The following is a 21,415-nucleotide window of genomic DNA, read 5'->3' as shown; positions in this document are numbered from 1 at the left end:
CTCCCTCTCCCTTCTGCATCACCCCTGCTCTTGGATGAGAGACTATCAAAAAAGTCGTGGGTCTTTCGGAACAACGCTTCACGAAGACTGAGAGGCACGGAGATAAAATGAAAACCGTGCCAAGTTCTGCGACACGTGACGACACAAAGGCTACTCTTTTGATGTACACACAGAGATCGGGTTGTGGCCTTTTCAGTCGCGCAAGCCCTCACAGACAAAGGTCACCGGTAAATATGCCAACTCTATATTTAATATAGGCGCGGGGAACACATCTACCAACGCCATTATATTGTACTCTCCCAAGTGCTTAATCCAGTGCTCTGCACACAATAAGTGCTCAATAAATACTATTGATTGACATACGCACATACATTTATATACTTATATATGTGCATATATATACGTATACATATATATAAACACAAACACAGTAACTAGGGAAAAGAGAAAAATATAATGGATAAGAAATGTGGCAATCTGGGAAGATTTAAAATTATTTTTTTCATTTCAGAAAAATAGGATTTTTCCATTAAAAAAACCAGGCCTTTGAAAAATGAGAATGAGAAGGGGGGAAATAAATAAGATTTAGCAGAATTAATACCTTCTCCCATTTTATATATAATTTTGCTCCCAAACCAAAATGTTTCGGAGTAATTCTCAGCTCTCAGAACGATGGAGAGGACATTTTAAGAAACGATGCCACCCAACACTGCCCACAAAAGCACTACATCTCCCTACCTCCAACCATAATAATAATAATGTTGGTATTTGTTAAGCTCCTCTATGAGCAGAGCACTGTTCTAAGCGCTGGGGTAGACACAGGGTAGTCAGGTTGTCCCACGTGGGGCTCACAGTCTTCATCCCCATTTTACAGATGAGGTAACTGAGGCCCAGAGAAGTTAAATGACTTGCCCACAGTCACACAGCTGACAGGTGGCAGAGCTGGGATCCGAACCCATGACCTCTGACTCCCGAGCCCGGGCTCTTTCCACTGAGCCACGCTGCTTCTCCCCTGTCACATCTTTTTAGATGCCCTTCACGGCTTACTCAGTTTAGTGTTCCTGAGACTTCGAAGTCCGTGGCCGGGGGATTTTATTTCTTGGCTCTCTGCCACTGTGTGAAGTTCAAACCAAGCCTTTTTTTCTTTATTTGCCCCACTGACTCCCTGCCACTAAGGAGTGGAAAAGGTCTTGACTTGAAGAAAAATAAGAGCATGAGAAAAAGATGCTAACCATGTGTGACAGTGTATGTCAGTGAATGGGGATTTATTGGTGTGTACAGATACAGGGGGCTGGATTAAATGACCTTTTCCTTCCAGTTTTCACCCCAGCGTGGCTCAGCGGAAAGAGCACGGGCTTGGGAGTCAGAGGTCATGAGTTCGAATCCCTGCTCTGCCTCTTGTCAGCTGTGTGACTGTGGGCAAGTCACTTAACTTCTCTGTGCCTCAGTGGCCTCATCTGTAAAATGGGGATTAACTGTGAGCCTCACGTGGGACAACCCGATTACCCTGGATCGACCCCAGCGCTTAGAACGGTGCTCGGCACATAGTAAGCGCTTAACAGATACCAACATCATTATTATTACTACCATTTCTCTTCAGTCATGAGAGTTGTTTACACCTGCTGTCTCTACTGCCTATCCTCCAATTCTCTCCCAGACTCCCTCCAGTTTGGCTTCCGCCCCTTCACAGAAAGAGCTCTCTCTAAAGTAACCAAATGTGATGGCCTCTACTCCATCCTAACCCTCCTAAACCTCTCAGTCCCTTTTGACACTGTAGACCACTCCCTTTTCCTTGACATTTTATCCAAACCTGGATTCACTGACCCTGTCCTTTCTTGGTTCTCCTCCTCTCTCTCTGACCGCTCTTTCTCAATCTCATCTGCTGGCGCCTCTTCGGCCTCCCACCCTTAAGGCTCAGAGCTGGGTCTCCTTCTATTCTCCATCTATAGCCACTCCCTCGGAGAACTCATTCACTCCCACTTCAATTCCCACCTCTAGGAAGATGATTCCCAAATCTGCATCTCCAGCCCCGACCTCTCTCCTTTCCTGCAATCTCGCGTTTCCTCTTGCCTTCGAGAAATGACCAGCCAACACCTCGACTTCAACATGTCCGAAACTAAACTCTTAATCTTCCCACCCAAACCTTGCCCTCCTCATTTTCCATCACTGTAGACAACATTACTATCCCAAAAGCCCAAAACACTGGCGTTGGTTTCAACTCATCTCTCGGTCCATCCACGTATCCAGCGTGTCACCAAATCCTACTGGTTCTACCTAAATAACACTGCTAAAATCCGCCCTTTCCTCTCCCTCCGAACTGCTACCGCGCAGATCCAAGCACTTAACCTATCCTGCCTTGACTACTGCATCTGCCTCCTCACTGACCTCCCTGCCTCCTGTCTCTAGCCACTCTAGTCCATACTTCACTCTGCCGCACAGATCTTTTATCGACAGAAACGTTAAGTCCACGTCCCCCCATTCCTCAAAACCTCCAACAGCTGCCCATCCACCTCCGCGTCAAACAAATATTCCTCACTGTCGGCTCTGAAACACTCAGTCAATTCGCCTCCCATCTCATCTCACTGCTGATCCCTTTCCCACCTCCTTTCCCAGCCCGGAACTCACACGCCCTCCGCGTACGCCAGACCATCGCTCTGCCTTCAAAGCATCATTAAGTCACATCTTCTCCGAGAGGCCTTCCCCGATTAAGCCCTCTTTTCCCCAGTTCGCTCTCCCTTCTGCATCGAAGCACTGGGATCTGTGAACTCTGGACATTTGATAGTCGCTCCAACCCCACAGCGCTTACGTACAATCTTTATATTAGGCATCATAAATGACTTATTTATTCATATTAATGTCTGTCTCTCCCTCTAGACTGCAAGCTCATTATGGGCAGGGAACGTGTCTGCAAATTTTGCTGTACTGTACTCCCCCAGGTGCTTAATATGGTGCTCTGAAAATAGTAAACACTCGATAAATACCATTGACTGATTCTGAGGTGCCACCCACTTCTGCGACTCTATGAACCGCTCCTCTTGCTGCCAACTCCAACGTGGGTCTTGCATTTCCCCTCCATTTCCGCCCCTTCAAGAGAAGCTGGAAGGTGGCTAAACCTTCCAGAATTGGTGGCAACGACTCTGTGTCGGCCCGGGTGTAGTTCCTCAAAGTAGGAGCCAGCCAGCCTCGACTCTATCTTGAAAGTCCGCACCGCTCTTCCAGTCCCGGAAGTGCACAACACGGCCCGGCTCCAAATAACCTCCTAAACGCTCTAAGAGCGCTTCGATGATAGACCCATTCGGAAAGCTTCCCCGGTCACCGGCCCTGGAATTCCCTCTGCAGCTGTCAAGGGAGATCACGCTGATTGTTCCAACCCTCCCTGCTCCTACCCCTAGTTTATGCGCTAAAGCCGTTTCAAGGGATGAGGAGAGACTTCACGTCCATTGCAGAGACGACAGGAGGGAGCAGGTTTTATACGTGATTTCCATTTTATATTAATATTAGTATTTATATTAATTTTATATTATATGAATAGCCGCCTCCCCCTTAAGACTGTAAACTCACTGTGGACAGCGAACTTACCTACCAACTCTGTTATGTTGTACTCTCCCAAGCGCCGAGTACGGTGCTCTGCACACAGTAGGCACTCAATAAATACTACTGATTAACTGATTGACCCACTCACCGCTACGGTGAGTTGGTCCCAACGACTGTTCGTTCATACTCCACTAGGCACAAGCTCCAAGAAGGATATGCTGACATTTTGAATTACCTCTTTATTTATCATCTTTGAGTTGGTTTATAATCTTTGAAAGAAATTTGGGAGGACAATTTTTTAAACATAATCACGGTATTTGTTAAGCGCTGTGTGCCAAGTGCCGTTCTAAGTGCTGTAGCAGATACAAATTAAAATCTTGAACATAAAAATACCATTTACTCTCTGTAGCATTAAAAAAAATTCAAATGGGCCATACCTTTCTAACTGTTGCATCTGTCTCGTTACCGTCTTAAGAGAGTCTTCTAATTTAGAAGTCTAAAGATAATCAAAATTTCCATTTATCAGGTGTAGAGATCAGTTTCAGAGAGAGATTTTGATAGCCAAACTCCTCATTCCAGAAAGATTAGAGCTTGAATTCTATGACTAGGCTTCACAGCATTTTCGATATAATCTTATTTCAACATAATCCATGGAGATCCCAAATCATTTCCCTATGATAAATTTTGGTTATTATGAGATCCCATTCTAAAATGCTTTATTTTGCAAGCTTTAACTCCTTTCAAACGAACAATATCAAGACGAGAGAAAAAAATCAAAATCAAAACGCTTTAAAGCACCCGTTTTAAAGAGCATTCCATAAATGCAGCTATTTGGTGCCATGTCGTTTAGAAAGCCAGAAATTTGAGCGGGCAGCACTTTGTGACGAACAATAAGAATTCAGGTCAAAAGATTCCTGCTCTGGGGAGAGAGCAAGAAAAACACATAAGTAGTCACAGAAAATGCTCCTGATGCATCAGCTGCCCAGAAGAGGCATGAATGCATCTTATGTACATGGTTATAAAGCATATATTACAAATTATGAATTATTTATATTGCTATAACTCTCCCTCTAGTCTGTAAGCTCATTGTAGACAGGGAACGTAACCATCATCTCTGTTGAATAACACTCTCCCAAGCACTTGGTACAGTGTTCTGCACAGTAAGCACTCAATAAATACCACTGATGATGTTAATGCAACATCCAAGAGACTCCTGGACCCTGAGTGGTTCTTCAATAATAGTTATGGTATTTGTTAAGCACTGTGTGCTAAGCGCTGGGGCAGATATAATCAGATCAAAGTCCCTGTCCCAAACGGGGCTCACGGTATTTAACCTCCGATGTACAGATGAGGAACTTGAGGCACAGAGCTATAATAATGTATTATATATAATAATAATATATATTATGTATGTATATATGTATATGTAATAATAATATTTGTTAAGCGCTTACTATGTGCAGAGCACTGGTTCTAAGCGCTGGGTTGGACACAGGGGAATCGGGTTGTCCCACGTGGGGCTCACAGTCTTAATCCCCATTTTACAGATGAGGTAACTGAGGCACAGAGAAGTGAAGTGACTTGCCCACAGTCACACAGCTGACAAGCGAGTCAGGTGACTCACCCAAGCTCACACAGCAGGTAAGCTGTGGAGCTGGGATTGGAAGCCAGGTTTCCTGCCTCCCAGTCTTCCCCTCAGACCACGCTGATTTTTGCTTTGGGATCCCTCTGCCCGTGTTGGTGACTGCTCTGGAGGATTCAGGAATATCCAGAGGCAAGAAAATTCGGATGACTTAAAATTAAAACATTGTTCTGAAGCAGTGAAGTAGTGCTATAAAACGATCACGACTTCACTGAAGGAAATGGAGATAGCAGTCCCTGTAACTGACTCATCATAAAGGGACTTTACCTATACATCTTAACATTTTTACGTAAGATCAAAAGGCATAGAATTTTCTTTTTCTTTAGGAAGACTATGCCCAGTGTAAATATTTGAATTTTTCCTCATATTGTAGAATAAATGTTACCATAAGCTATGGAAAACGTGACGCGGACAAGAGTTCCCATTACATGCAACGTAACTTTAAAACAATCACGGAAAAAATGAGCGTTTAAAGAGAAGCGGCAGGGCCTAGTGGCAACAGCACAGGCCTGGGGGTCAGAGGATGTGGGTCCTAATCCCAGTTCTGCCACGTTAACTGCCGTGTGACCTCCGGCAAGTCGCTCAACCTCTCTGTTCCTCAGTTTCCCCATCTGTAAAATGGGGATTAATCCTACTCCCTATTTAGACTGCCAACTCCATGTGGGACAGGGACCTTGTCCAACCTGATTAAGTTGTATCTAGCCCAGCGCTTACAACAGCGCTTGGTACAGAGAAAGCACTTACCCAGTACCAAAATGAGTATTAATTACTATTATTATTGTTATTAAAAGGTCAGACAACAGCATGTCAAAGTCATGCCTGGGCTCTTGTAGACAGGTAAAAGGTACACCAACTCTGCTGTGTGGTAATTTCCCAAGAACTTAAGTACAGTGCTCTGCACAACATATGCGCTTATACTGCTGGCTGACTGATTAAGCAGTCATACTCTCATATGCGTGCCTTACTTTTAAACAGTTGCAAATTACAAAGAAATTAGGAAATGTTTAGACATTACACTGTTATTAAATAGAACAAAAAGAAAGAGAATTGGGGAATAGAACTGCCTATTATTTTCTTGCCAATATGTAATTGGATGGCACGGAAATGGGAGATGAGAGAGAGTTCAAAGGCAGGGAAAGGATAGAGACAGCGAGTGATGGACCAAATGAGAGACAGACACGCACACTCACACGCCCTTCACGTCAGACCCACGGACGCAGAGAGGCTCGCGTCTCAGACGTTCTCAGTCACACGAATACACAGCTTCGCACAAACGGCGACTTATTCCAATCCTCTCCTCCTGGGAGAGTAGGAGACGGATTCAAATGGCGATTTCTCCTCTGCCCGACGGCCCGGCTCCGGCCGAGGGGGCTGCGGCTCGCGGCTCTCGGGAGCTTTTGGCAGCTCCCCGGCAAACCCGAAGGATGTACGGCGGGAGCCGTCCCAGGAAAAAGCTCAGCGCGGCAGCGGGTTCTGGCGGCTCTGGGCATCAGCTGGGGCTTTCTTCTTCCACTCCCCGATTGAGCGGGTTGTTGTACGGGGTCACAGAGGACCTCGAGGGGATGGCAGGAAATCCACGATCCAGACATTTGAGACGCCCGCACGCGCGGATGTTCAGCTACAAAGGGGTGCTCTGGGCAAGGGTGTAACTTTAATGTCAAAGTGGTTTTATAATAATCATAATAATAAACAATGGGCAGGATTCCCCAACTCTTTTGCCCTCTTTCCATCCCAGTGGGTTGGACTTTCACACTACAGAAGAACTAAGATGAGTGTTTCCCCTTCCCCTAAGTAAATCAAGTTAAGGAATAACTTAAAATTCATTTACACATATTTGCACAACGGAATTAATTGAACTCTGCTCAAGAGCTGGGACCGTGCCTCCTATTTTATCAGATGGCCCCCAGCCCCCGCACATAATGGGCACGCAGGAAATTTTGAGGATGACACTACCTCTGCTCAGCTAACCGGAATGCAGGACGTGAAACCCGCCACCACTCCAGACGAGAAGGGACGAGGCCACGGGCTGCAGAGTAGCGTCGGTGCTGCAGGGTAGCCACTGCAGCGTGCGACCGCTCTTGCCTTAAGTCCGTAGATGACAGTGGCCACCGGCTCACTCCGCGGGCTAGCACCAGCCCGCTGGTGATATCTGGCCCACTCTCATCTAAGTTTGACACTGCTATTCTGGGAGTTCACGGGATAGTGCAAACTGACGATCGTCTTGATAACCACAATAATCATTATGTTATTTGTTCAGTGCTTACGGTGTGTCAGGCACTGTACTAAGCATGGGGTGGATACAAGCAAATTGGGTTGGACACAGCCCCGGTCCCACATGGGGCTCACAATCTCAATCCCCATTTTACAGATGAGGTAACTAAGGCACAGAGAAGTGAAGTGCCTTGCCCAAGGTTACACAGCAGACAAGAAGTAGAGCCGGGATTAGAACCCATGACCTTCTGACTCCCAGGCTGATGCTCTATTCACTACACCTTGCTGCCTCTCAAGAACAGCCTAATAGTTACTTAACCAAAAAAAAAAAAATAAGGCAAGAGATCAGAGACAAATACAGATTTACCTTTTCTTTGTAGAACGCCAGCAAGTGCCCTCTCTGCTTATCTTGAAATTCGGAAATCTGAAAATGAAATCGGTTCATCAACTGATGGCTTTTACAAATTGTATTTTTGCAACAGGATACTTCATTCTGTAATATTGAAGATAACTTTTAATCCAAGTCCAAATGTTTCATTTTTACATTTTATAAACCCAATAAAGTGAGGAACAGAAAGTCAAAAAGTTTCTCTTTTACATCACGGTTGTCTTCCACGAAACACAGTTCTGGAATACAAAATAAAAACAAAAAGAAAGAGAGAGCAGATTGCCCAAAAAACCTGGATTCTGGTTGTCATAAAGCTGCAGTCTTGGAAAACATTTTGCACATAACTTACCAGTGAAGTTTCTTTCGAATACTTCTTACATAAATTATCTATATCCATAAAGAATGCCTGGATATTAAAATCCACCTGAAAAGAGACCCAGAAAGATTATTTATGGAGCTAATAGAGCATTTTTACTACTTCTAAAAATGACATTACAAAACGAGGAGATTAAGGAGGAACAGAAAAAAGAGCAGTAGGCTTTGATGTAAAAAAAAAATGTAATATGGTATTTCATATCTTGGTCACAGAATGTAAAGGAGATAGAAGAGAATGGTGATTATAAAAATAGTCTTACTTTCCTTATGTAACACTCACTGTTTTCCTCCAAAACTTTACAGATCCATTTAAAAAAAAAATTTTGGTATAGTCCAGAAAACTGCTCAATCACTAAGATCAATCTATGTGTTTAAAAAGTTTAAGAAGTCATGCTTTTTATTAGATGGGTTGCCAAAAATGTAATCGTATTTAAGGCATCTTCTCCTCATTATTGCCTGTTAAAGGCATCCTGTTCGGAACTCTATAAAATTCTGATCCACGTCCTCTTTTTTGCCTTCCAGTCAACCGGGGATCATGGAAATTCTAGAATGTAAAACATCCAGTATCGAAGTACTTTATCGAACACATCTTGGGAAACGACATGGCCTAGTCCAAGGATCGGAAATTGTTTTGAGGAGAAGGACCAAACAAATTGAAAGCTTTATGTAGCTGGTGCCCGAGGAGCCAATCGCATAATTAAGCGCCCATTAACAAAACTTACTTCATTGCGAATCACGTAGGATACCTTGCTCCCCGCTTCCCACAGCCCCGTCTCGTCGGTTCCTGAGACAGATTTAACTCTCCCCCGAACCCCAGGAGCCTAGGAGTACTCAGTTTTATGAGGCTCCCACATAACATCCTCACATCACGGTGCAATATGACGACATCAATGGTCATTCACTCATTCAATCGTATTTACTGAGCGCTTACGGTGTGCAGAGCACTCTACTGAGCATTTGGAAAGTATTCATTCATTCATTCAATAGTATTTATTGAGCGCTTACTATGTGCAGAGCACCGTACTTAGCATTGGAATGGACAAATCGGCAAAAGATAGAGACAGTCTCTGCCCTCTGACGGGGCTTACGGTCTAATCGGGGGAGACGGGCAGACAAGAACAATGGCAATAAATCGAGTCAAGGGGAAGAACATCTCATTAAAACAATGGCAAATAAATAGAATCAGGGTGATGTACATCTCATTAAACAAAATAAATAGGGTGATGAAGATATATACAGTTGAGCGACAAATTGAGCCGATTCGATTGCTTCACGGCAACAGCTGATGCTGCCGGAGGGGACTGCATCGCCCTGATTTGTTCCTTTTGTGCACTCTCCCCTACGTCGGCCCCACGGCACTTCTTTTGTACTTATTCATCGTTTATTTAGGTTAATATCCATCTCGCCCTCTGGACTGTGAGCTCACTGTGGGGAGGGAGCGTGTCTACCAACTCTGCTGTACCGCACTCTTCCGAGCGCTTAATACGGGCGTCTGCACACTGGAAGCGCTCGATAAACACAGCTGATGGGAAGGGAGGAGAAGGAAAGGAAGGAAGGAAGGAGAGAGAGGGGCAGCCGGATGGATCGACACTAGCAGTGATTAACCTCCTTTCCGCCCCGCTCCTCGTCCCAGAGACGCCAGAGATTTGGGCAGCAGCCGCTGAGCCTCTCTCCTCCCACTTCATTCATGCCTCGGGGTGCGGGGGTCCTCATCTCCCCAGCTCAGAGCAGTCAGTAGGTCAGTTGTTGGTCAGTACTATTTATGGAGCGCTTACTGTGTACAGAGCACTGTACTAGAGAAGCAGCGCGGCTCAGTGGAAAGAGTGCGGGCTTGGGAGTCCGAGGTCATGGGTTCGAATCCCGGCTCTGCCACTTGGCAGCAGTGTGACTGTGGGCAAATCACTTCGCTTCTCGGTGCCTCAGTTCCCTCATCTGCAAAATGGGGATGAAGACTGTGGGACAACCTGATTCCCCTGTATCTCCCCCAGCGCTTAGAACAGTGCTCTGCACATCGTAAGCGCTTAACAAATACCAACATTATTATTACTAAGCGCTTGGGAGCACACGATATAACAGACACATTCCCTGCCCACAACGACCTCTACACCTAGCGGCGGCAACAGGCTTGGGAATGGCAGGGAGGGCTTCCCTGGTCCTCGGCTGACTCTAAGGAAGAAAGAGGGCACGGATCACAATTTTAGAGTTCTGAACAGGACACCTTTAAGAGCAATAATGAGGAAAGAAAGCCTTAAATAGATTACATTATTTTTGGCAACTCATCTAATGAAAAAGCGTGACTTTGTAACACACACTGGCCTTCTTAGCACTTTGCCAGTTTTCTGGACTGTACCAAAATTTTTAAAAATAATGGATCTAAAACGTTTGGAGGGTGTCTAAGATCAGCTCCCGCCGTCTCTATCGAGACTGCAAGCTCGTCGCTTGCGGGGAACGTGCCTAATTCTCTTGCACTGTACTCTCCCAAGCGTAATTCATCTATTTCTATTGATGTCTGTCTTCCCCCTTCTAGACTGTGAACTCACTGTGGGCAGGGACTGTGTCTGTTTATTGATGTAGTGTTCACTCCCGAGCGTTTAGTTCAGTTGCTCTGCACTCGGTAAGCGCTCGGTAAATATGACTGAATGAATGAAGCGCTTAGTAGAGTGTTCTGCGCACAGTCAGTGCTCAATAAATATCATCGATCAATGGCCCCTTCTTTCCCCCCTTCTCTCCCGGCTGGCGAGGACATCCTCCGCGGTGGCGGAGCTTCGCCTCGGCCAGAGGCTGGAACGTTTTCCCTGGGCCGAATGGGTGAGGATGCCCCGCTCCAGATGGAGCTGGCCGGGTGTTTCGAGCTTCATGGGTTTTCCCCCAACTTGATGAGGTCCGCTGGGTCCGAGAATTTCCCGGGCCCTCCCCGCCGCCCGGGCTCCCTGAGCTGGAGTGCCTAGAGTGAGTAGGTTGTCCGCTGCTGACTGCCCACCCGGGCACGGACTGTCCTACCTAATAATCTTCTATCGACCCCAACTCTTTGCTCAACTCTATGCTTGGCACGTAATAAAATGCCCAAGATTACTAGGGTATCTGGAACAGGTAGAAATAGGCAAATTCATAACATTCAAAAGTGTTTTTCCACTTCGCCACGTACAAAAAGGTCAGGAATACGGCACAGTGGAAACAGTACAAGCCAGGGAGTCTGAGGCCCTGGGTTCTAAGGCAGTTCCTTGCTGTGTGAGGTCGATTAACTTCTCTGTGTCTCGGTTTTCTCATCTGTAAAATGGGAGTGGATACCCGCTCTCTCTCCCCCTCAGACCATGAGCCCCATGTGAGGCAGAGACTGTGTCCAACCCGATAATCTGAAATCGACCCCAGGGGTTAATAGAGTGCTTGGCACATAGTAAGCCCTGAACAAATACCATAATTAATCAATTAATTAGTGTTATTTGTATTTATTAATACAAGTATTATAATAGCAATATAATAATAATTATTAACTCAAATTTTTTTAAAAAAACCGTACTGCTTCTAAAAGGATCTTTACTTACTTGATTTGTAAGTAAAATTGTACGACATGGCGCATTACAAATAATGCATTGATCCTTCTTACCTGTAAAAGAAACACAGCTTGTATAGCTTACTAATTATAACAACTTGAAATACGCTATGCAGAATTATAGGAACAGATTTGAGAATGCAATCTTTTACAGATGAGATGATCGCAGTTACCATGACTTTGAAGATTTAAAACTCTATTAACCAATCAATTCGCACTTCAATATTTAACGTACTCCGTGCTTTTTAATAAGGCTGTATCTAATATTTCCCAATTAGTTTCTTCCTGAAACTTCTCCTATTAGTATGAAATCATTTCCTGCTAATAGGTCTCTATCACTTTCTAAACTAACTCTCTAAACGAACCTGAGCATGACATCCGTGACTCTTCACTGGAAGTAATCCTGACCTACCTGTACTCTCATTTTCCATCAAGCACCAGGCTAATTCCTCCACCAACTCGACCAGTACTTCTTTCATTCATTCATTCATTCAATAGTATTCATTGAGCGCTTACTATGTGCAGAGCACTGGACTGAGCGCTTGGAATGTACAAATCGGCAACAGATAGAGACGGTCCCCGCCCTTCGATGGGCTTACGGTCTAATCGGGGGAGACGGGCAGACGAGAACAACGGCAATGAATAGAGTCGAGGGGAAGAACATCTCATAAAAACAATGGCAAATAAATAGAATCAGGGTGATGTACATCTCATTAAACAAAATAAATAGGGTAATAGGTAAATGAATAATTGACTTCTTGCTGTCAACCCTCCTAAAATCGTGTCCTCCTAGAGGCCTTCCCTGATGAAGCCACCCATCTTTCTGCATCAACTATACCCTTGGCTGTGTACCCTTTAAGTATTTTGATACTCACCCCAAGCCCAGAACACAGTGCTTAGTACAGTGCCTGGCACATACTAAGTACTTAAATACCATAACTATTATATTTACCTACCCTTGCACTCTACTGTTTGTCCAATTTGTTATTTTAATGTCAGTCTTCCCTTATAGACTGAAAACTCCTTTGTGGGCAGGAGTCGTGTCTTACCAACTCTCTTGTACTGTAGTTTTCCAAGTTCTCAGTACAGTGCTGGGCACACGGCAAGCATTCAGACGACACTGATTGTCGGATTCCAACCTGGAATATCCTCCCCGTTTCATCCAGCGGACTACTGCTCTCCCCATCTTCAACGCCCTTCTGAAATCATCTCCTTCAGGAGGCCTTCCTGGATTAATCATTCACATCATCACCCAACCTCATTCCCACCCGCCACCTCAGCTCTTTCATGCCACCCAAGCACCTGGAAAATCCCTTATGTGCTTTAATCAGCCAAACAATGGTATTTACTGAGCAGTTACTGTGTGCAGAACACTGTCCTAAGCACTTGGGGGAATACACAACGACAGAATTAGTGGACGTGTTCCCTGCCCACACCTAGTTTACAGTCTAGACACATACACTTTATTTTGCCGCTTTCTCCTTCCTGTAGTTTATTTTGGGGTGTGTTTTCCCTGTTAGACCGTAAGATATGAGGGCAGAGTGCTCTGCATAGAGTAAGCACCCGATAAATTTGATTTATAAATTAATACATGATTAAATTAATACAGAGATGTAGCATGGCTTAGTGGATAAAGCAAGGATCCTGGAGACGGAAGGACCTGGGTTCTAATCCCAGCTCAGCCACTCGTCGGCTGCATAACCTTGGGCAGGTCACTATGTGCCTCAGTTACCTCTTCTGTGAAATGGGGATTAAGACTCTGAGCCCTATGTGGGACAACGGGGCATGGCTCAGATAAGATGCTACAAATTCTGATCCAGCCAGCCACGCCATCATGAAGTAGTTTCAGAATCTCACTGAACTTTGCAAGAGAGCCGAATTTGCTAAATAATATCCAGAGACCAATCAGTGGTATTTGAGGGTTTACCATCTGCAGAGTCCTACTAAGTAGCCTAGTAGAAAGAGCACAGGCCAGGGAGTCAGAAGACTCGGAATCGAATCCCTGCCGTCCGCTGTGAGACTGTGGACAAGTCACTTAACTTCACTGTGCCTCAGTTCCCTCACCTGTAAAATGGGAACTCAATACCTGTTTTCTCTCCTAATTAGACTGTGAGTCCCACGAGAGACTTATCTTCTATCTGCCCAGAGCATGGGCCCGGGAGTCATAAGGTCATGAGTTCTTATCCCAGCTCCCAGCTTATCCCCATTTTACAGATGAGATAACTGAGGCCCAGAGAAGTAAAGTGACTTGCCCAAGGTCACCCAGCAGGCAAGTGGAGCCGGAATTAGAAACCACGACCTTCTGACTCCCGAGTCCATGTTCCATCCACTCTGCCATGCTGCTCACTTTGGGATGGAGGACCAAAATCCAGATGAAGAGTCTCCATGGATTTTTCTGCAAATTTTCTCGGCTTGACTGAGAACCCGCAGGGGGACTGTCTTGTGAGCCTGCCTTTCCTGACTAAAGGAGCTGTCTGTGTACGGACTGGGTCGCCCCGGACCAAGGCAGAGCAAAGCCTTGACGACAACTGAGGGCGAAAAGGTGCCCGGTGTTCCCGAGGCACAGAAAGGAGCCTGCACTACCAACACACTCCCTCTTACACATACAAGCCGATGATTACGAGATGAGAGCAAAAGGGGAGGGCAGTAGTGGGAGGAAAGATGAGACACACAACAGTTTTTGTGCCAACACAGCACCAGTGGCTGTAATTTATTAAATGTGCCCTAAAGGCAAATATTCACTTTGGAGGCTCTGTGGAAACGTGAGGTCTTTAGGGAGTGCCCAAATAGCTCAGGGGAGTTCAACAGCAAGCAGAAATGCACTCTTCTTCTACTGAACACTGGGCATCTTCTCTCTCCAGACCTTGACACCCAACTCCTGGACACGTGGTTGCATCCATGGCGCGTCCCACCCCTACAAACTCTCCCAGCTGACCCGAACAAGCTTGACAGGGTTCATCCCTGGCAGAACTTCAAAACTGGGTGGCCAGACGGGCCCAAGCAAACTGTCCCTCTCCTGAGAACTTAGGTGCGGTACCGGTGCTGGCGATAATGTCATCACTGCCCACCCTCCAGATCCACTGAGGCTCAGCTGAGTGAGAAAGCAAGAAAAATAACACGGAATCTGGGGAAATGGGAAAAGGTCAGGAATGGAAAGGGAATGAGAAAGAGTGGGCCTTCTAGCTCCTTTTCCCCCAGGGCATGGTATCGAAAGCACCCGACCCACATGCCCAGGTCTCGCTTTTGACAGAAGGAACTGCTTTCACGCTCACCTTCCCCTGCATTCTCCATCAGAAAGAGAGGTGAGAGTACCCAGAACCATCACGACTGATTGAATAGCGGGGAAGGTATTTTTGTTTTGTTTTTTAACGGTATTTAAGCGCCGTGTGCCAGGCACTGTGGTAAGCAAAGGGGGACATGCAGGATAATCAGCCTGGACACACTTCACGTTCCAGATCAGGCTCACAGCCATGTGGCACAGTGGAAAGAGCACGGGCTTGGGAGACAGAGGTCTTGGGTTCTAATCCCGGCTACGCCACTGATCGGCTGTGTGACTTTGGGCGAGCCTTCTCTGTGCCTCAGTTACCTCATCTGTAAAAGGGGGATTAAGCCTGTGAGCCCCGCGCGGGACAACCCGATTACCTTGTACTTACCCGAGTGCTTAGAACACTGCTCGGCACCTAGTAGGCACTTAACAAATGCCCTCGTTATTATCATTCCCATTTTATAGATGAGGAAACTAAAGCCCAGAGAGGTTAAGTGTCTTGCCCAGGGTATCCCAGCAGGTATTTGGAGGAGGCAGGATTAGAACGCAGGTCCTCTGACTCCCAGGCCCGTGCTCCTTCCACTAGGCCACGCTGCTTCCCCCTCTGAGGTTGGGTGGACCCCACCCGGGCATCGTTTCTCAGCTCGGCTAATGCATCCGCCTCCTCGTTGACCTCCCTGCCTCCTCTTTCCCCCTATAATCCAGACTTCACTCTACTGCCCGGATCTTTTATCTGAAAAACCGCTCACTCCATTTCCCCACTCCTCAAACACCCCAGTGGTCGCCAATCCACTTCACCCACCGAAGCTCCTTACTATCGACTTGAAGATATTTCTCAGTGAGCTCTCTCGCTCCTACCTAACCTTGCTGATCTCCCACTACGACCCAAAACACACTCCGCTCCTCTAACGCCAACCTATTCTCGGTACTTCAAATTCTTCTCGCTCACCGTCAACCCACGTTCTCCGTCTGGCCTGGAACTCACCCTCCTACCCTCTTCACATCTGACAGACCACCACTCGTTCCCCTTTCGACTGTCGTCGTCGTCTTACGCCGTCGTGTCCGACCCACGGCGACGCCACGGACGCGTCTGTCCCAGAACGCCCCACCTCCATCTGCGATCGTTCCGGTAGTGGATCCGGAGGGTTTTCTCGGTAAAGATACGGAAGTGGTTTCCCATTAGCTCTTTCCGCACAGTAAACCTGAGGCTCCACCCTTGATGCTCTCCCGCGCCGCCGCCCGGCACGGGTGAGTTTTGACTTGTAGCCGACGGCCTTCCGCTCGCTAGCCACTGCCCGAGCTAGGAATGGAAATGCTAGGCCTCTGCTTGACTCTCCCTCCTGTAGTCAACAGTGGTAGAGTACCGGAAACTCTCCAAGTGCAACCGTTCTACTTTCAACACCCTCCTAAAATCACATCTCCTTCAAAGAGCGAGGCAGGGTGGATAGAGCAGAGGTCTGGGAGCCAGACGATGGTGGGTTCTGATCCCGGCTCCGCCACTTGTCTGCCGTGTGACCGTGGGCAAGTCACTCCACTTCTACGGCCTCGGTCACCTCATCTGCGAAACGGGGATTGAGGCCGTGAGCCCCACGGGGGACGGGGACGGTGTCCAACCCGATCTGCTTATATCCACCCCGGTGCCTGATACGTAGTAAGTGCTTAGCTAATTCATTCAATAGTATTTATTGAGCGCTTACTATGTGCAGAGCACTGGACTAAGCGCTTGGAATGTACAAATCGGCAACGGATAGAGACAGTCCCTGCCCAGTGACGGTCTAATCGATCCCAGGGTTAGGATGTAGGTGCAGTTGAGGGGGTGGACTGTAAGCTCTCTGAAGGCAGGGGATGTGTCTGCTTATTGTCACTTAACTTCTCTGTGCCTCAGTCACCTCATCTGTAAAATGGGGATGAAGACTGTGAGCCCCACATGGGACAACCTGATTACCTTATATCTACCCCAGCGCTTAGCACAGTGCTTGGCACATAGTAAGCGCTTAACAAATACCAGCATTATTATTATTATCGTTACACCGTGCTCTCCCAAGTGCTTAGCACACAGCGTTCAATAAATGCAACTGAATGAATGAAAGCGGGGGGTCGTGGACTAAGAAACAGGAGGGACAGAGCACCGGCCCGGCAGTCGGGTCACGGGTCCTAATCCCGGCTCTGCCACTGGTCTGCTGTGTGGCCTTGGGCACGTCACTTCCCTGGGCCTCAGTTACCTCATCTGTAAAATGAGCCTGGAAGACCCATGGGGGACAGCGGTGGTGTCCAACCCCATTGGCGGGTATTCCTTGAGCGTGCACTGTGTGCAGAGCACTCTAATAATTCATTCAATAGTATTTATTGAGCGCTTACTATGTGCACATCACTGTACTAAGCGCTTGGAATGTACAAATGGGCAACAGAGACAGCCCCAGCCCGGGCTTACAGTCTAATCGGGGGAGACATAATAATAATGTTGGTATTTGTGAAGCGCTTACTATGTGCAGAGCACTGTTCTAAACGCTGGGGTAGACAGAGGGGAATCAGGGTGTCCCACGTGGGGCTCACAGTCTTCATCCCCATTTTAATAATAATAACAATAATGTTGGTATTTGTGAAGCGCTTACTATGTGCAGAGCACTGTTCTAAGCGCTGGGGTAGACAGAGGGGAATCAGGTTTTCCCACGTGGGGCTCACAGTCTTCATCCCCATTTTAATAATAATAATAATGTTGGTATTTGTGAAGCGCTTACTATGTGCAGAGCACTGTTCTAAGCGCTGGGGTAGACAGAGGGGAATCAGGTTGTCCCACGTGGGGCTCACAGTCTGAATCCCCATTTTAATAATAATAATAATGTTGGTATTTGTGAAGCGCTTACTATGTGCAGAGCACTATTCTAAGCGCTGGGGTAGACAGAGGGGAATCAGGTTGTCCCACGTGGGGCTCACAGTTAATCCCCATTTGACAGATGAGGTCACTGAGGCCCAGAGAAGTGAAGTGACTTGCCCACAGTCACACAGCTGCCAAGTGGCAGCGACGGGATTCGAACCCATGACCTCTGACTCCAAAGCCCGGGCTCTTTCCACCGAGCCACGCTGCTTCTCTATTTAGTAGGGGGCACGGCACAGAGTAAGCACTTGAGAAGTGCCACTCTTGTTATTATGAGGGGGGTGGAGGGGCTGAGCCAGGGGCAGTTTGGGGGGCAACCACAGTCAACTGGGAGCCAAGGCTGGTAAAGTCTGGGGGCGGGGGGGCTGTGCTGGAAGCCCCACCAGGCCCACTCCTTCTACCTTTCTGGAGGCAGGCGTCGCAATAGACGTGACCGCAGCTGGTCAAGCTGAACTTGGAGGGGCCCCGGGGCGGCTGGAAGCAACGGTTGCAGAAGGCCAAGCCGGCCATGTTGGCAGGAGGCAGGATGGACAACTGCCAGGCTGCGCCTCTCCAGCTTAGGCCGCGGCGGGACGGCGCATGCGCCCCCTCGCCGCTAGGCCGGGACGGGGGGGGGAGAGTGCGCATGCGCCCCCACGGACCTCAGCCGCGCCGGGCGTTCCAGTGCGCGTGCGCCGCCGCCCACCTCGGCTCCCGCCCGAATGGAAGGGGCTGGGAAGTCGGGACGAACCACGCGTAAAACGAGCCAGGGGGGAATTGTGTCCATTTCTCCCAACAGCTCCTTTGGGGGGTCGGCAAAAAGGGTAAAATGACATAAAATAGGGATCTCCCCCACGTGTCTAGGGTTTGGGAATTTTTCTAGGGAGGCACAAGCACACACCCCCTATTATTATCATCGGATAGATGGTAGAACCCAACGGCCTGCTAAGAAATGGGAACTGGGCCACCCATTGCCCCCAGTGGGTCCAGAAGTGACACTGAGTCGAACGGTGACACCCCAGGGCGCACAATTAGATCATATTGTCAAAATAGATTTGGAATTTTTTATTTCTGGTGCTTCTTAGGCGCCTACTATATGCTAGGCTAATGAGGTTGGACCCAGTCCCTGTCCCACATGGGGCTCACAGTCTTTTCATTCATTCATTCAATAGTATTTATTGAGCGCTTACTGTGTGCAGAGCACTGTACTAAGCGCTTGGAATGGACAAATCGGCAACAGATAGAGACAGCCCCTGCCCACGGAAGGGCTTACAGTCTAATCACGGGAGACAGACAAAAACAATAGCAATAAATAGAATCAAGGGGATGTCTTCAACCCCATTTTACAGATGAGGCAACCGAGGCACCGTGAAGTGACTTGCCCAAGGCCATACAGCCAACACGTGGCAGAGGCAGAATTAGAACCCGGGTCTAATTCTCTTTGCCTTCTGCTTTGCACTTGGATTTGCTCCCCTTTTTCACCTGTCCCTCAGCACCACAGCAATTATGTGAGTAATTTGTAATTGTGTAAACAATTATGTAAATAGTGATGATGTAAACAATATATATAATTTACTTATATTAATGTCCGTCCACCCCCCTAGACTGTAAGTTCCTTGTGGGCAGGGAACATGTCTACTAACTCAGTCATAGGGTACTCTTCCCAATGCTTAGTACAGTGCTCTGCACACAGTAAGCACTCGAGAAATGCAGTTGCTTGATCGACAGGTCCTTCTGACTCCTAGGCCAGTGCTCTGTCCAGTCATTCATTCATTCATTCAATAGTATTTATTGAGCACTTACTATGTGCAGAGCACTGTACTAAGCGCTTGGAATGTACAAATCGGCCACAGATAGAGACAGTCCCGGCCCAGTGACGGGCTCACAGTCTAATGGGGGGAGACGGACAGCAGAGCAAAACAGAACAAAACAAAAACAAGACATCATCAAGATACACAGAATCAAGGAGATATACCCCTTGTTAACAAAATAAATAGGGTAATAATAGGGTAATAGATAATATATACAAATGAGCACAGTGATGAGGGGAGGGGAAGGGGGAAGAGCAGAGGGTGGGAGAGAGGGGAGGGAGAGCAGAGGGAAAGGGGGGCTCAGTCTGGGAAGGCCTCTCGGAGGAGGTGAGCTCTCAGTAGGGCTTTGAAGAGAGTTAGTTTGGCGGAGGTGAGGAGGGAGGGCATTCCGGGACAACGGGAGGACGTGGCCCAGGGGTCGACGGCGGGATAGACGAGATCGGGGGACGGCGAGGAGGTGGGCGGCAGAGGAGCGGAGCGTGCGGGGTGGGCGGTAGAAAGAGAGAAGGGAGGAGAGGTAAGAGGGGACAAGGTGATGGAGACCCCTGAAGCCTAGAGTGAGAAGTTTTTGTTTCATGCGGAGGTTGATAGGCAACCACTGGAGGTTTTTGAGGAGGGGAGTGACATACCCAGAGCGTTTCTGTAGGAAGATGAGCCGGGCAGCGGAATGAAGAATAGACTGGAGTGGGGAGAGACAGGAGGAAGGGAGATCCGAGAGGAGGCTGACACAATAATCCAGTCGGGATATTATGAGAGCTTGTACCAGCCCGATAGCAACATGAAGCAGTACTGCTTCTCTTCTTCCCTTGCCAGTCCGTGATCAGGAGAGACTAAGCTGGTTGTGGGCAGAGAGCTCATCATGGGCAGGAAATATGTCTGTCGATTGCTATATTACATCCCCCAAGTGCTTACTACAGTGCTATGCACACAAAAAGCGCTCAGTAGATACAACGATGAATGAATGTAATGTCAACCAACTCTATTGTATTATCCTCTACCGATAATGTGCGCACAGTAAGCACTCCATAAATACCGCTGATTGATTGAAATGGGTCACTGCCAGAAGGATAGTGAAGCCCAGAGTGTTACTTTAACAACTCCTAAATTGTTTTTTATATGTGTCTCGTAGACTGATCCTGAGTGATTTAATGAGCTCTCTGTTGTAGACCAAATGATTCAGAATAATTTTTGTAAACTGACCCTTCTTCTAGTGGGTGTGGGCTCCTGTATGGTCCAGATAGCCAATTTTTAGATTATCCAAAATAAAGAGTTTTTTATAGGATCAAAGAGAAGGGACCCAATATCAACCAATCAATCGTATATCCTGAGAGCTGTAGTCAACACAGCACAGCTTAGGAGAGTACAGTATAACAGAGCTGGTAGACATGTTCCCTGCCCACAACAAGCTGAAGTCAGCAGTGCTATTTTCCCGCCTACTAATAGCTGCAGTGAAACCCTCCCAAGCATTTGTTGTCAATTCCTTTTAAAAATAATAATTTACTCCCAAGGAAATTAGCGATTCGCCAACGTCGTTCATTTTCACTTCTAGTTATAAAACTCCCGGTTTTTCTCAAGTTTAATCAGGCAAGGAAAGGGAAATGAAAGGAAAAGAGAAAAATCAATCATTTGGAAGCGATAGCGTGTGTAGCTCTGATGAGTTGTATAAACAAATGGCAAGATGAAAATTAGCTAACAAACAGTGTTTAGTGAATAATCTTCTCTCCCTCACGGGGAACTTATCTGACTAGATTGAATTTTGTCTTTTATTTGCCCTGCTTGCTCGTT

General features: G+C 47.2%; 1 protein-coding gene across 3 annotated transcripts in view; it reads right to left on the bottom strand.

The window, feature by feature from the left end:
- RNF212 (ring finger protein 212) overlaps positions 1–18,427 on the bottom strand; it is a 34,624-nt gene extending 16,197 nt beyond the window's left edge. Inside the window, exons 1-5 of one of the 3 annotated variants that reach the window (XM_029046680.2) lie at positions 18,242–18,427; positions 11,693–11,754; positions 8,125–8,199; positions 7,755–7,811; positions 3,972–4,030 (exon numbers count right to left, since the gene is read on the bottom strand). In XM_029046680.2, coding sequence (XP_028902513.1) covers positions 3,972–4,030; positions 7,755–7,811; positions 8,125–8,199; positions 11,693–11,754; positions 18,242–18,350 — 362 coding nt within the window. In that variant the 5' untranslated portion in view covers positions 18,351–18,427. The remainder of the gene's footprint in view (positions 1–3,971; positions 4,031–7,754; positions 7,812–8,124; positions 8,200–11,692; positions 11,755–18,241) is intronic. The other 2 variants (XM_039914678.1, XM_039914679.1) reach the window with 2 other exon arrangements.
- Between the last annotated feature and the right edge of the window lie 2,988 nt (positions 18,428–21,415).

The sequence above is a fragment of the Ornithorhynchus anatinus genome, chromosome 18 (genome assembly GCF_004115215.2).
Source record: "Ornithorhynchus anatinus isolate Pmale09 chromosome 18, mOrnAna1.pri.v4, whole genome shotgun sequence".
Taxonomy (NCBI): domain Eukaryota; kingdom Metazoa; phylum Chordata; class Mammalia; order Monotremata; family Ornithorhynchidae; genus Ornithorhynchus; species Ornithorhynchus anatinus.
This window is presented reverse-complemented; position numbering and strand designations above follow the sequence as displayed.